The 14,795-nt window shown below is 40.9% G+C and overlaps 1 protein-coding gene across 4 annotated transcripts in view; it reads right to left on the reverse strand.

Moving 5' to 3' along the window:
* FRMD4A (FERM domain containing 4A) overlaps window positions 1-14,795 on the reverse strand; it is a 605,541-nt gene that overhangs the window by 549,994 nt on the left and 40,752 nt on the right. For 3 of the 4 annotated variants that reach the window (XM_073000747.2, XM_073000748.2, XM_073000749.2), the window contains exon 3: window positions 1,283-1,424. In XM_073000747.2, the coding sequence (XP_072856848.1) occupies window positions 1,283-1,327 (45 nt within the window). In that variant the 5' untranslated portion in view covers window positions 1,328-1,424. Of the gene's footprint in view, window positions 1-1,282; window positions 1,425-2,056; window positions 10,663-14,795 lie in introns of those variants that run through there. The other variant, XM_078394269.1, reaches the window with a different exon arrangement.

Below are 14,795 nucleotides of genomic sequence, written 5' to 3' on the forward strand. Positions count from 1 at the left end.
GCAGTTTGGAAACCAGGATGTTAAAGACAGAGATCCTTTGGCTTACAATTAAGACACAACAAACCCCACAAGGCAGTCTTTCAAAAAACCATCCAAGAGAAAAAGACAAGAGAGCAAAGAGGCTGCAGTTTCCTTGTTATGACACCAATAGATATAAATATAAACCATCAGTAAATTGAGTAAGGTGTTTAGTAATAGACATAAAATGTGCTCTTTTCTACTTGACCTTTGCTAACCACTCAGGATTACATGAGGCCATTACCCTATGGCTTCTCAATCTGTTGGCAAATGCCCTGTTGCAGGAGATCATTTCTAGCTTTATCAGAAAGATCAATACATGTCCCACTGCAATCCTTCTCCAGCCTCACTGAGGAGAAAACATTAGGTCAACATTTGAAAAATCCAATACTAAAACTATTCTTTATGGCATAACAGGAAAGGTAGAAAGAAAGAAAGAAAGAAAGAAAGAAAGAAAGAAAGAAAGAAAGAAAGAAAGAAAGAAAGAAAGAAAGAAAGAAATGTATAATTTAGAAACTCAGTCCCATAGAGTCTTTCAAAAGAGTACATTTCCATGAAGACCAGCAGTCGCTCACTTTAAGGATTCAGCCTCCATATGCCATGCGAAAAATGCAAGTCTTCTCTGGAAATGGCATACATTTACAGAACTTTTGAAAGTGGGTCAGTAGGTCCACATCTTGTGGAAATGCCAGAAACACACACAGACACGCCCTGGTGATGTACTCGCTAACAGGTTCTGCTTGGCCATTAGGAATTCCAGGGAACAAACAGACACACAGCAACCAGGAAGCCATTCTCTGATTGCTAACACAAGCATTCTTAAAGGTGCCATTAATTGTTAATAGAGGCACATATGCAGGCAGGCAAGGACACAGGCCCTTAATGTTTATTTCCTGAATAATGCAAAGACCTTGGTGGTAATATAAAAAAGAGATCCAACTGTGCACAGGATTCTTGTAAAACTATGATGATGATGAAGAATACTTATTAGCTCCTTTTCTTCCTAAAGCCTCCTAATTAATGTGTAACATAAGAGCTTTTTCTTTAATGCAGTAATAATTGGACATTGATTCAAGATTATTACCATGAGCTTTGAGGTTTGTACCCACAGAAAACACACAAACACGTCACTTTCCTTTCCCATTTCATCAAATAACAACTCCCTGCCACCACACCAATGCAAACCATCAGAAGCTAAGCAAGGTCCTGCACCCATGATCCACACCGTCTGCCTCAAGGTCAACATTGCCATTTAGCTACTCACCATCAACAAACTAAGAGCGGATTCAGGAGCTCGCTGTGCAGCCATCGTCTTGATTTCTCCTGCATGTAAATCCTCTCTTGGACTCTGAATCAGCTCTTCTTGGCCCTCCAAGGGCAAAGCATCCACCGGCACCTCCTGAAATCTACAGTCACAGAAATAAAATTTAAAAAAAAATCAGTCTCAGAGACAAAATTCCCTGAGAGGTGACAAAACGATATAAACAAATCCTGCGGGCAGAAACAAGCTTGAGTTAGGCCAGTTTTTACACAGGAGGGAGAAGAGGGATGGAGCAGAGAGTTGCCTGGAGAGACGAAACATCAGATCAGAATCTGCAGGATATATAAAAATGAAGGGCATCCAGCAAGAGGAACACAGCATTCATGCCTCACACACACACACACACCTTACATGCCAGGTTGAAAATACAGGAATGCTGCAAAGTCCCCCTCAGCCTCCCACCAGAATGGCAAATACAATTAATTGATTTTAACTGGCAGGAGAACATTTGCTATTGTAGCTCGAGCTCTTCTATAATCCAGATTTTGAGTATTTTGCTTTGGCCTTTATTCCTCCCCTCCAATATTACAGGAACAATGCAAAAAAATTAAAATAAAATAAATCAGGCATCACAACATACCGCTTGCAAAACAAATGTCTTCTCTCTTCCCCAAAGCAACGTGCTTCCCTATTTGGAAAGCGAGCGTCTGCATAATTCAGACATGAGCAATGACTGAGCAAAAGGAAGGAAAGCAAGCACTCGAGAGCAACAATTACCTTTATTATATCTCAATGACAACTGGGATATGCGCTGACCCTTCTCACCTTCTTGAAGGTGGGGGGGGGACTATTTCTCCCTCTTGTCTCCAAATGGACTCAGTTCCCCATGGAGCTCAAACACTTAAAAAAATCCCATGTAATTGCACAGCCTTCCCTGTTAGTGTTCTGATCACGCCGGCTGGAATGCTGCATGCCTGCTGCAGCATTTGAGCTTCTTGTCCTTCTCCAGCTCCTCTCTCCTTCCCTAGAGAGATGCAAGTTATGATGCCATGGGTTGCTCAGATGGGCATCACAGTAAGACTAATTGTGGGACCAAGAGACTAGTGACAATACAAAAATTAATTGGTCCTGATAATGAACTCTGATGTAAATGTGGTAGGGGTAGAAGTGTTGGAATTAAAATAAAGAAACATTGCCTTTGAAAATCATTTCACTGATCTTCATTTTAATTATTTATCTCACGATGCATCAGGTCAAGCTTATTGTCTCACAGGGGAGTGGCTAAACAGCAGTACTACAGTGAAGAGTCTGCCTGAGTTTGATCCTAGGCTCAGATAGCTGGCTCAAGACTGATTCAGCCTTCCATTCTTTCCAAGGTTGGTAAATTGAATACCCAGTTTGCTTGTGGTGGTGGTGGTAGCTATGTGAAGCCTGCATAATTAAATTGTAAACCATGCAGAGAGAGGTTTAAGCAGTATGGAGTGGTGTATAAACAGCATGCTTTGCTTTTACTCAACACCCAAATAGGACCATTTACCGGTACCTGGAAATGCTATGGCAAAACTTGTGCATCTTTCATAGTTGGACCTGTAATAAAATCAGATGAAACATGTAAATGTCAATTTTTAGCCTTCCAGTTGTCTCCTGTGAGAGGACCTAGCAGGATCTTCTGCATGCCAGCCGGACACCTTCTGCTGCTAAGGTACACCCTCCCTTTTGTGTGAACAAGAGTCAAAACCCCTACTTGAGAGCCTGATGATAAAGACAGTACTGATTCTCACAGTACTGGAAGGAGGTTCACCAGGTGCACAGGGAGAATGCTTACCTCCGAAAGAATGGTGTCCCCAGGTGCACTTTGGAATGTGGGGAATGGTTCTCCTTCGACTTGGCGAAGTGAAATGCTGGACTGTGAGGACACGTTTGTGGAGCAAAGCTTATTATTTGATATAGGGTGTCCCAGTATTTTCCATCTTGTATTGCAGGGGTGGGACATGACAAGCCCTGGGCCTAGTCCATCCCCTGCAATACAAGATGGACCAGACTCTTGTGTGTGTGTGTGTGTATGGGGTCAGATCTGCCTCCTTGGCTTCTGTAGATGGCTGTGCCCACTTCCTCATGACATCACTGTTTCCCAGGTTTCTATGTGTTCTTTCTCACTCTTAACCAAGCTTCTCCTGAGGCTTAGTTATTGGTGTTAAAAGCTCGCAGCCAAACTATGCTACTATTTTTGCCCACCACCACCACCACTGGCATATGGCCTATGATAAGTTTTCTGAAACTGAATTCAGTTCTGAGGTAGAAAGAGATTTCCTACTTTTGCCATATTGTATTGGCTCCTGTATGTCTCTGTGAAATAAGGAACTGTATTGATGTTCTTTGCACATATGGGGGTTATTGAAAAAGATCCCTTCCCTCTGCCCCATACAAATCAAATCTAGAAAACAGAAACAGGTGATTTTTTAAAAGCAATTATATAATAGGCAAAGGTGTATTTATTCAAATGCTACTGAAACCAAGGATACTGGTTTAGGTTTAGCACAAACATACAAGGCATGTTATACTGTATGTTATACAGTTGGCATCTGGCTCTTTCTATTAATGTTAATAGCCTTACTCTGACAGAGATGACTCATGAGCATGGCATGGGGAGCCCCTGAAAGTCTGGAATGACATGTCCTCCATCCTTGTCCATGGCCACACTCACTCACTCACTCACTCACTCACTCTCTCACACACATACACATGTATTCTGGCATTCCTATTCTGCAAATAATCAATGCCCAAAGGAAGACCCCAAACCCACCACCACTCTGGTTCTCTTTTCCATCACCCTAACAAGTAGAGGGGTGTTCCCTGAATGGAACAGGCTCCTTCATCTATGAAGGCTTTCCATACAGTTTAAAACTTTGTAAAGACAAAATCTGAAATAACAAAGCAGGCACCATAGACGGAGGAAAGTCACCCTGTGTGGGGGCAAGGGAAACAGTAATGAAGGAGAACAGGGCTATCAAGCTTAATCTTCATTGTGTGCAGCTTCCAAAAGGCTCAAAATGCTATACTTGAGGTGTTGAAGAAACATTGGCAGAACAATGTGCCAATCCATGCTACAGAGTAGACATAATTAGATTTACTATTAAATCCTCCTCAGGGATCGCCGAGGGCTTTAACTCCATCAGTGGGGCTAGGAATCTCTAGATCCACGAAGAAGGGCAGAGTTACATAAACCGCCCAGAGTGGCCTTGGCAGCCAGACAGGTGGTATAGAAGTCAAATAAATAAATAAATAAATAAATAAATAAATAAATAAATAAATAAATAAATAAATAAATAAATAAATAAATAAACAAACAAACAAACAAACACACACACACACACACACACACACACACACACACACACACACACACACATACAGTTCACAATCTCTTTAAAGTTTTATAAGTCTTTCTTCTCCAGAGTTGTAGAGATGGGTCTCAAGGAATTGCTGTCTTATTCCCAATTTCCAGGTGGTGAGACAATCTTGGGATGAGCAGAAGTGGAGGAGGTGAAAGTTTGATTTTATTGTGTGACTTTTAATGCTTGGATGTCCATCTCATCCCCATTTCCAATAAGCGCCAGGATGTTTCTATGCATGTTTCACATACAATACTTGGGTAAGAAGGAGGGCAAGAAAAGTACAATGGCTATCTCATGCTCTCTCAAACACATGCGTGTGCACATGTACTCACAAACACACACATTGGCTGAAATCCTGTTCGAGTATATAACCTTCTGTTCTCCCTTCTGTCCTCACTGATAAACAAAGAGATCCTGCCACATGTCCAGTTGACCCAGTCATGCCTAAGCATCATCTCCCTCCTGGTAGACCCTAAAAATACTTTCCCTGGGAGCCTTGCAAGACATGAGAGGTCAATGGAAACTGCAAAAAGGGGATGGGGTGCATGTAGTTTACAGGCTGTACTTTGCCTACCCTTGTGGTGTAGTTATAGCTGCCCAAGTTCTCCAAAGAGTTGAGGAAAATGGAATGAGAAGTTTAGCAACTAGAGTAAGAGTGGAGGAAGATTTGCTATGAACTTGGCCAAACACAGATCACAGTCTATCCTAAGGCCTCTTCAGTGGCTGCCTCTGTTGCATCTCCACAGGGACATCTAACTGGGTGATTATGGGTGATCGGAACACTGATTGCACCTTGAGGCAAAGAGGACCATCACCAGTCTTTTGCTAAATGTGGCTCCTTGGCAGTCTTTCTGGGCATTCATAAAATGCCCAGAAAGCTTTCCAGCTTGGGTTCCACAATTGATGCACACCTCTTGGATCTTTGAGCAACTACTTGTCCTTCTGTTGCATACTTTTCAATTTGTACAGCATAAGGATGGGGGGGCACATTCCCTAGGTAGATGAAAGCACCTATGTGAGTAATGGAAAATGCAGCCATAAGGGGCAAATAGAGTTGATTCTTTTTTTAGGCACCCAAATGTTCTGTGGCTATTCCAAAAATATGTTTCCTGGAAGATTTCACATATTTAAAGTTTTGTATTTTCTCTGTTTCTTGTGTACCTACCGGCTGTGGTGGTTTTTTATTGCCCCCACAAAAAAGATGGTGATGATGGTAGTAGTGGTACTGGTGATAATGATGAGGATTAGGATGAGGATTCGAAACAATTTATCTACAACTCTTTTTCTGAATATAAACAGCCATGATCCTGTGATTTTGATCACTGGAAATTATCACCATGCTATCTGTATAAAAGCATCAAAGATTTATTGGTCTGGTCTGCAGCGGGGGAAATGTTTTAGTCATTGTAAGTCTGAAATTAATTTGTGACAGGAAATCAAAGAAGAAGGGTGATAGTAAGTTAATATGTTGGCTGGGTGGGTGGAAGAACAGTACAGTTTACGGCTAGTCTCAAAGCATGCCATAACTATTAATCACACAGAGCACTGTTAATTGCCATATCATTGTTAACAGATGTAAATGCTTTTTATGGGGCTTGAACACAGAATAAACCAAAGCAACACTGCCAGTTTTAATTAACAAGGAAGAAATTTAGTTGTCTTTGCTAGGAAAGATAATGCCCCTTCCTTGTTGAACTGGTATGGGAAAGAAGGAAACTACCTCTGGCCCTAGGGAGCCTGTGTCCAAATGGGACAAAAGTTCTGAACTCTCTAATAGGTTGTCAAAGAAGCGGAACCCTCCTCCCTCATTGAACCCCTTCTACCTGTGCATTCCCCTAGATTTGACAGGGCGCTATCATTGTCCCATCAGATAGGTATGCAAGAATTACATTGCTCTTTCCTTACTACAGCCTGCGGGGCCCCTGTTTGCTCCCCCCCTTTTTTGTCTGTACTTGTACCCATGTCTGTGTTTGAGAGGGGGGAGCATTTGCTTCTGTTGTTAATGAGTCACACTTTATTGCTGTGTCTGAACCCAGAACTGTGATTAGATATGGTATAACCAAACAAGCCAAGATTGTAAAACATAGGTTGAAGCTGGATTGTTTAATTAAGGCATAGCTAAAAACTAGCATGTTTTGTTACAACTTGAACATAGCAAGCTGCAGCTGAAAAGGGAAGCAAGTGGGTAAGGTGTTTTCCTGCAGTCATAGTGGAGTAGAGACAGGAAGGAGGAATACATGACCCCAAGGCTCACACAAACCACTCAACCATATCTTTATGTTGTCTCTGAATGCAGGTCTGCAACTGAGTAAAATACTTAATGTATCTCATGAAGAACCTTGCAGTGCAGCTGACAAAATGGGCTATAAAAAGCTTATGCCATAGTAAATGTGTTTGACCTTAAGGTTCCACAAGATTTCCTACTTGGTTTTGCTGCAGAAGACAATCTCAGCTACACTTTTTGAATCTGTGATGATAAAACTTGCAGTGGCACATGATCCAGCTATGCAAACAGTTATAGCACAAGAATATTGTTTTACTGATGTTTTCAATCATGTTACAGTTGAATGGATAAGGATTTACTTGTTTACTTGTAATATTTTTATACCTAACAACACTATTGCAAAACATGACTAGGAAACAGAAGTCATAGGATTAATTACTTCAAAGGGATTCACTTTTCTGCTTCGTTACACTGTAAATGGAGTATTGAGCAATTTGCAATTCATTATTTGTAATATTAAAAAACTGGACAATTACACAGGCCACTGCTGGCTATGAGTGTGCTTTATATTTATTTTTTAAAAACACTTAAATTCTTTCCCAAATAGATGCTCCAAAATTATAGTGTTAAATCCAACATTAGTCCTTCCACTAGCAAGCCCATTGAAATCAGTAGGACTTAAGTTATGCCTAACATGTCCTATTCAATTCAATGGGTCTTCTCTAAGTAGGCCTCACACTTGAAATAGCCCATAAGCATAATGTGTACGTAGTAGCACATAAAAGTTGTAATCTCAAACCATATATGAAAGCAGCACTATTACAGTAAATATAGTTAAGTTTTAACCAGGGCCAGCCTGGCTGACAGGCTGAGTGAGGCAGCCGCTTCAGGTAGTACGGCATGAGGGGCTGCAAATTGTGTTGCTCCCCAAGGCCCACCTCTGCTGCCTTACTTCCATCCTGGTCTCCTCAGCCTCACAGCTTGTGGCACCTATTACTGCCATTCCTCATATTATTCCATGTCACACTGCTCCCCTCCACGCTTGGTTGCCTGCCCTGGGACAAGGAGTTGGCAACTAGCTACACAAACAGCAAGCTCCTATCTTTGTGCAGAATTAGTGCTTTGTGTCTCTGTTCAAAATACTGGCTCCATACAAAGTTGCACTGATTATTTTGCAGCTGACAGCTCTCCATTCCAGGATCAGCAATCAAGTAGGCAGGCAGGCAAGCAGACAATGGTATTGGGCGGTAGAGATAGGGAAGCCAATGCAGTGAATGTGGTGAGCGGAAAACTGTTCCATAAAATAGGTGTTATGCGTCATGGAAATTTGGTAATTCCCTTTTATTATTGGCAGAGCATGAAAGTACAAAAACAACTCCTGCAACAGAGGGGAAACATAATAGCCAAAAAGAAAAAGAAAAAAGAAAAAAAATCCCAGTCTCCACCTCTAACCATTTGTATATAAAAGAAAACAAAAATCACTTTACAAGTAGCTTATAGAGAAAATAAAAAGAATATTTACTTACAATTGACCTTTAGTTACAATCAAATGAGTAAGAAAAAGGATAAAAGGGAAATTGGCTCTCTCAGCCATCTGGAAAGCAAGAGAGATTCCCATGGCTGAATGCTCTTGGGGTTAGGAGTAGAAAAACATCTTTGCTCTCAGTACGGTCAGGGAAAAAGCAAGGGGAGCAAACAAACAACTGGAAGCAGACAGACAGGAAGAGGGGAAGGCAAGTCTCAAAACCAGAAAAGAAATGCTATGCTAATTGGCTAGTGGGAAAGGAGATAATTGCTTCAGGTCCTGAAAACTTCTGTCACACATTTATCCAGTTTTAGAAAGCATGCAAGATTGTTATTATCCCAACAGTGTGTCCAGAACACTTTGCTCTCTGCTTCCACTGATTTCACCTCCTGACTGGAAGGCACCACCAGCTCCCCTGTGTCTGCTAGCTTGTCTAAGGGGATAAGGAGATGCTTACTGGAAGAAGTGCTTCCTGAGTCTCTCCCTGATTCATCCTCCCATCCTAGGCCTAGTAACCATTTCCTCTGACCTGTGCAAGGTCAATTAAAGGCCAACACAAATGAAATAAGCTATAACAGATGCTTGTTTATTCTCGCCACCAATAACCATATTCAAGCAGCAAACTATTTGAGAAAAAAGCAAAGCACACCCACAAAGAAGTTGAAGCCGGTGTAATAGATGTCTGCTTCTCCATCTTCCTATCAACAGGAGGACCAACCAAATGTCCTGTGGGAGAAATCATGATGGTTTCTTAATGTTTAATATGGTTTTACTGTGATTTGGTTAACATAGTTTAATTTAAATGTAGAACTTTCCATGTATGGGTTGGTGTCCTTAAAAGCACAATAAAATGAATTATAATAAATACAACTATGTTGATAATCACTAATCACACAGATATAAGAACATAAGAAGAGCCCTTCTGGATCAGGCCAAGAGCCCATCTGGTCCAGCTCCCTGTATATCACAGTGGCCCCACCTGATGCCTCTGGGAGCACACGAGACAACTAGATATCTGTCTCCTGATACCTCTCCCCTGCATCTGGCATTTGGAGGTACAGTACCTCAATGATGAAATTATGTGCTATGTATGTGATTTTTAAATACTGTATTTGATTAGTTATTTATTCTAAGTTCATAACTTTATCCCCTTTGGGAATATTCTATACTGATCATTACGCTATAGTTTTATTGACTGCAATAACACCTTAAAAGTCTTATTTGATGGAAGGCATAGAATATATTTTGTTTATTATATATTAACTAGCATCTGTCCCCTACTGAAGTGGTGAGGAACCTGTCATCCTAGATCTTGATCAACTATCACTAGGATTACTGACCAGAAGGCACCAGTTAGATTCTCAAACCAAAAAGCAAAGTTCAGCCCTTATACGATCTGCCACCCCACAGCACATTCTCTGGGCAGTTTACAATTTAATTCTGCAGGCTACATATTGTCCCCACCTCAGCCAGCTGTGCAATCCATTTATTTGCTTTAGATGATAGAAGCCTGAGTTAGCCTCAAACCAGCTACTTGAGCCCATAGAGACTGAACTCCGGTCGTTAGCAGAGTCTTGACTGCAGTACTGTGCTTTAGCTACAGTACTCTGCCGTGTAGCTCCTTGCCACACAGTTGCTATGCTTCTTTGTTTCTCCAGTCAGGGAGAAAAACCTCAGGGACAGAAATAGTAGAGAAGAAAACCCTGACTCTCCATATCCCTGTTGATTCAATGGGTCTGCTCTAATGCAATTTATTGCGCTAAGCAACAGAATTTCAGCCAGTATGCCTCATTTATTTGATTTATTTCCAATCTTTCTCACAATGCTGTTTCCCAAGGTGGTTACCTAGTCACAGTCTTGTGCAATATATTGAGAAATAATGTATTTCCACTTAAATTAAACAATAATGTTTAATTACGACTATATTTGCACATATTCATTTGCATTAGCCCATATAAATTCCATGCAAAAAAAAAATCTTCATTTTTAAAGGAATGTCCTCTCTTTTGGCAATGAAGCAGTGGCCACCCTGCATCAGGACTCATAGACTCAATGGGTCCATATTTTCTGTGTGTTGTGTATGTATACCATTGATGAAGGGGAGGAGACACACAGTACCATTGTGTCATTTGAACCAGGGCAGAAAATGGAGCACCACCATCACAACCCATGACCTTTCTTGTTACACAAATCCTGAGAGCAGCAGCACAGGCCTGGGGAGTGGGGGGGGGAGACTCCCTTGTGGTTTGGTGGCAAGTCTTCTGCAGGCCCCAACAGTTGTGTAGATCCTGGAAGAAATATCCACAGATAGATGTAAAACAGTGAGGAATGCCAGTCCTAGTAGGAATTGTGGTTATCACTACTCTTCACCATATTTTGAACCCTTCTCAGTCCTGCTCGCTGGATTTTAACTGGATTCTGAGCCCATTTATCTTGAGTTCCTTCATGTCTATTTTCACAATTAGCTGGACTACAAGCAGTTTCCTCCTCCACACTTCTGATGCATTGCGTGCCCCAGCATTTCTGTTGCTATGCCCTGCTGTAGACTGTGCAGCTGGTTCACCATCCTCCATCTTACCTTGAAGTTGCTGATCAAAGATAAATATATATAATTTTAATTGTGCAGATTACTTGTGTTGCCAAGGATTAAGGTGCTCACACTCAGCCTCTCTGGTTATGAGCAGCTGGGTTGCTTTGCTATCTAAATATAGTTTACCAGAATCATTTTATTTGAAAGTGTTTTGTTGGCAGTGTGCCATCTATATGAAACCATGTATGAATTAATTATGGTAAATCTTCATCCAAGTGATTGCACAGTGTTTACCTCATTTCCTATATTTTGCAGAGGGCCTCCGTGGAAGATTGAAGCAGTGAGGAAAGTTCATAGAAAAAAAGTGCATTAGTAATTAGACATTGATAATTTGCAAATTGTTTTATTAAAAGTGCAGTGAAAGATGAACTCATGCTAAGATGGTTTGTTTCCGTGCTAAAAATAACGTTCAAAGCAAGTGGCATATTTTACATATTTAACCATAGCAGCAGGCATTTAACAATGATTGGACTATAAATACATCTTCATGGCAAATGTTTCCTTTTCTTTATCGACTAAAAGCAACACCAGCAAGTGGCAGTCCCATAGTAAATTGATTTTATTGGGCAATTAATTGAGCCTTTTCTATTTCCTGGCCACTGCTTCTCCCTTCTGACAAGAGGCTGGGCTGGTATGTATTTAAATAGTGCTAGTATGCTGTAGCGTTGGAGCAGCAGAATGAGACTCAGGTTTAAACCCCCATTCATCTGTGAAGCACAATGGTTGACCTTGAAACAGCCACTCTTGCTATGCCCAAACCACCTCACAGAAGCTAAATCTGGAGTAGGACGGATAATACTGTGAGCTTTTTCAGCAAGGACGTGCGAAAAAGAAAATGAATGCATTTATTACACTGAATAAATTCATTTCATTAATAAATATGTACATACATTCAGCCAGTTCACAGGTGAGGCCAGAGTATGTAAATGTCACTTGTTCAGGGGTAACTCCTATAACTCCTTAGTCAGCCTGATCAGGTGGGAAAACTTACATTTCTGGGTTCTGGATGGGACTTTGTTTTGAATCAGAACCATAGCTTGCAGGGGAGGGAGTTTTTAGGGGGCTTGAAGCTACTTTTCACAAGAATAAATATACAGGTATGCTGAAGCTAGGGACGTGGAGGCACTGCGGGCTAAACCGCAGAAGCCTGTGCTGCAGGGTCAGAAGACCAAGCAGTCGTAAGATCGAATCCACGCGATGGAGTGAGCTCCCGTCACTTGTCCCAGCTCCCGCCAACCTAGCGGTTCGAAAGCATGCAAATGCAAGTACAGTGGGGTCTCTACTTAAGAACGTCTCTACTTAAGAACAATCCAACTTAAGAACAGCTCCATTTGCTAAATTTTGCTTCTACTTGAGAACAGAAATCCAAGATAAGAACAGGAAAAAAAAACCTTTCCTGCTCTTTTTTTAAGGTCATTTTAGGTTAAAAAAAATTCTCCCCCTAGTGGTAGAGTACGTATTAACCAGCTTTGCATTAGTTCCTATGGGAACTAATGCTTCAATGTAGGAACGCACCTCTTCATAACAAAAAAAAAAAACAGCCAGAACGGATTAATTGGTTTTCAGTCCATTCCTATGGGAAATTTTGCTTCAACTTAAGAACGTTTCAACTTAAGAACACCATTCCAAAACGGATTAAGTTCTTAAGTAGAGGTTCCACTGTAGTTTCTATGGACGGAAAAGAGCAGATACGGATTAAATGGTTTTCAATGCATTCCTATGGGAAATGCAGATTCAACATAAGAACTTTTCAACTTGAGAACCACCTTCCAATGCGGATTAAGTTCTTAAGTAGAGACCCCACTGTAGATAAATAGGGACCACTTCGGTGGGAAGGTAACAGCATTCTGTGTCTAAGTCGCACTGGCCATGTGACCACAGAAGATTGTCTTCGGACAAAACGCTGGCTCTATGGCTTGGAAATGGGGATGAGCACCACCCCCTAGAATCGAACAGGACTGGACAAAAATTGTCAAGGGGAACCTTTACCTTTTTTACTGCTGAAGCTAGTGGTAGTAGGATGATGCTATGGGACTCAATCCTGCCACTCTTCTATTACAGATAGTTCTAGGGTTGCTATATTTATCGTCCCAACATTAACTGTTGAAATCTTGCCCACCCCCCAGCAATTCTACCCAACTCCACCCTTGCCACAATTAGGGACAGGGGATAAATCTCCCACTGGGGACAAATGTGAGTTTTATTCCGTCTCGCATTGTGGAAGGGGTATACATCTTGTCAGGTCTGTAACAAAGAAACACGTGGGAAATGTACCTGGCCCGTGTCCTGGGATCTCAATTGAAAACAGCATTTTCTGGTTACTCGTATCTTTGGGTGTTTTTTGTTTTAACTTAGAGAATGGTGCCAAATCTGTTCGGCAGATGAACAGACAAACTACATGGGACTTTAATTGTTGGTTTGACCCTTGAATGCTATGTTTTTCTTTTGGAAAAGAAGGGAGAATGTGATCAAGCACATGGATGAGAGCACTTTGGCCTTCTACCTGTTGGCACACCCTAGTGTAGACTGCAGGCCTCCTGCAAAGTCCTTTTCATGGAAAAAAGAGTTTGGGGAGGTTACCCAGGTAAAATTGGGGGTGGGGAGGGCTAGACCAATGTCTCCTGGATTTAATCATGGCTCCCTTAGCTTACCTCCATAATTAAGGCACCCTGTTTGAACATGAAATACATTTCCTGAATATACAAAACTTCGAACTCTTTCTCAGCGTGCCCAAGCAATTAGTTTCTCCTCATTTGTTTTTTTAAGCAGAAAAGTAATCTGCACTCCGCCAACTGCGCTCTAAAGCAGAAGCTGGCAACTGTGGTCTTCCACATTGAAGGTGGACTGCAACATGTGTCATTTACCATGTTGGTTAGGACTGGTGGGTGTTGCCAACTAACGGCATCTGCAAGAGAAGGGTCACAGTTGCCAATCTTTGATTTGTTAAGATATTGGCTTAAAAGAAGGCATCAGAAACAATATAAGGGTATATAGTGGAAAGATAATGATGCAATTTCTAATACTAACTGGAAGACAGTAATTCCATGCAAAATTCTTCTGAAAGCATTTTCCAGTTTAGAAAGGCTTTTAACGATGACCTTTCAGAGGAGTTTGGCAGAAGGAAACTGAAATGGCTGCCTTTTAACATCAACTCAGATAGCTTTTTCCTGAACGAAATAATGATAATTTCCTCTAAAATGTCAGATTCAGTTAAATCAATTTAGTAATATAGGCTGGAATTAGAATTCCATTCATCTGTGGCCCAGGTCCTATTTAGCTAATACATCTGAGGATGCGTTTGCCACAAGCAATGTGAAATGCAGTCCTTTTTCTGGCATCCTCATGCAGAGTAGATGATGAAACTATCATACACTTATTCTACCTGTCAAACACATTTTAAAATATCATGCTAAGAACTGAGCCTTATCAAATGTTTGCACAGAGTTCACTTAATAAAAATAAATTGCAAATTTTAGTACAACATGAAATGATGCTTTTATTAAATTAAATATATTTTCATGCTTTAATTTGCTGCACCTATTCCTGTGATACTCAAGCTTGTGTGTTTCTCTATCCTGAAATAGTAAGATATAATTTTTTAAAATGCTAGTCTCTGCAAATAGTTTTTTTTAGACAACTTGTGGAATATTATATCAGAAAAATGTCATACTTTTTTCCAGTTTTGTGAAATTACCATAAAACACACTAGTTGTTCTAATTATGTGCTGAACAGTTTTTAGCAAAGACAGCTTAAACTATGGTAACATCAGAGTATGTCAAAG

Source organism: Pogona vitticeps, chromosome 5, assembly GCF_051106095.1.
Source record: "Pogona vitticeps strain Pit_001003342236 chromosome 5, PviZW2.1, whole genome shotgun sequence".
NCBI classification, from domain to species: domain Eukaryota; kingdom Metazoa; phylum Chordata; class Lepidosauria; order Squamata; family Agamidae; genus Pogona; species Pogona vitticeps.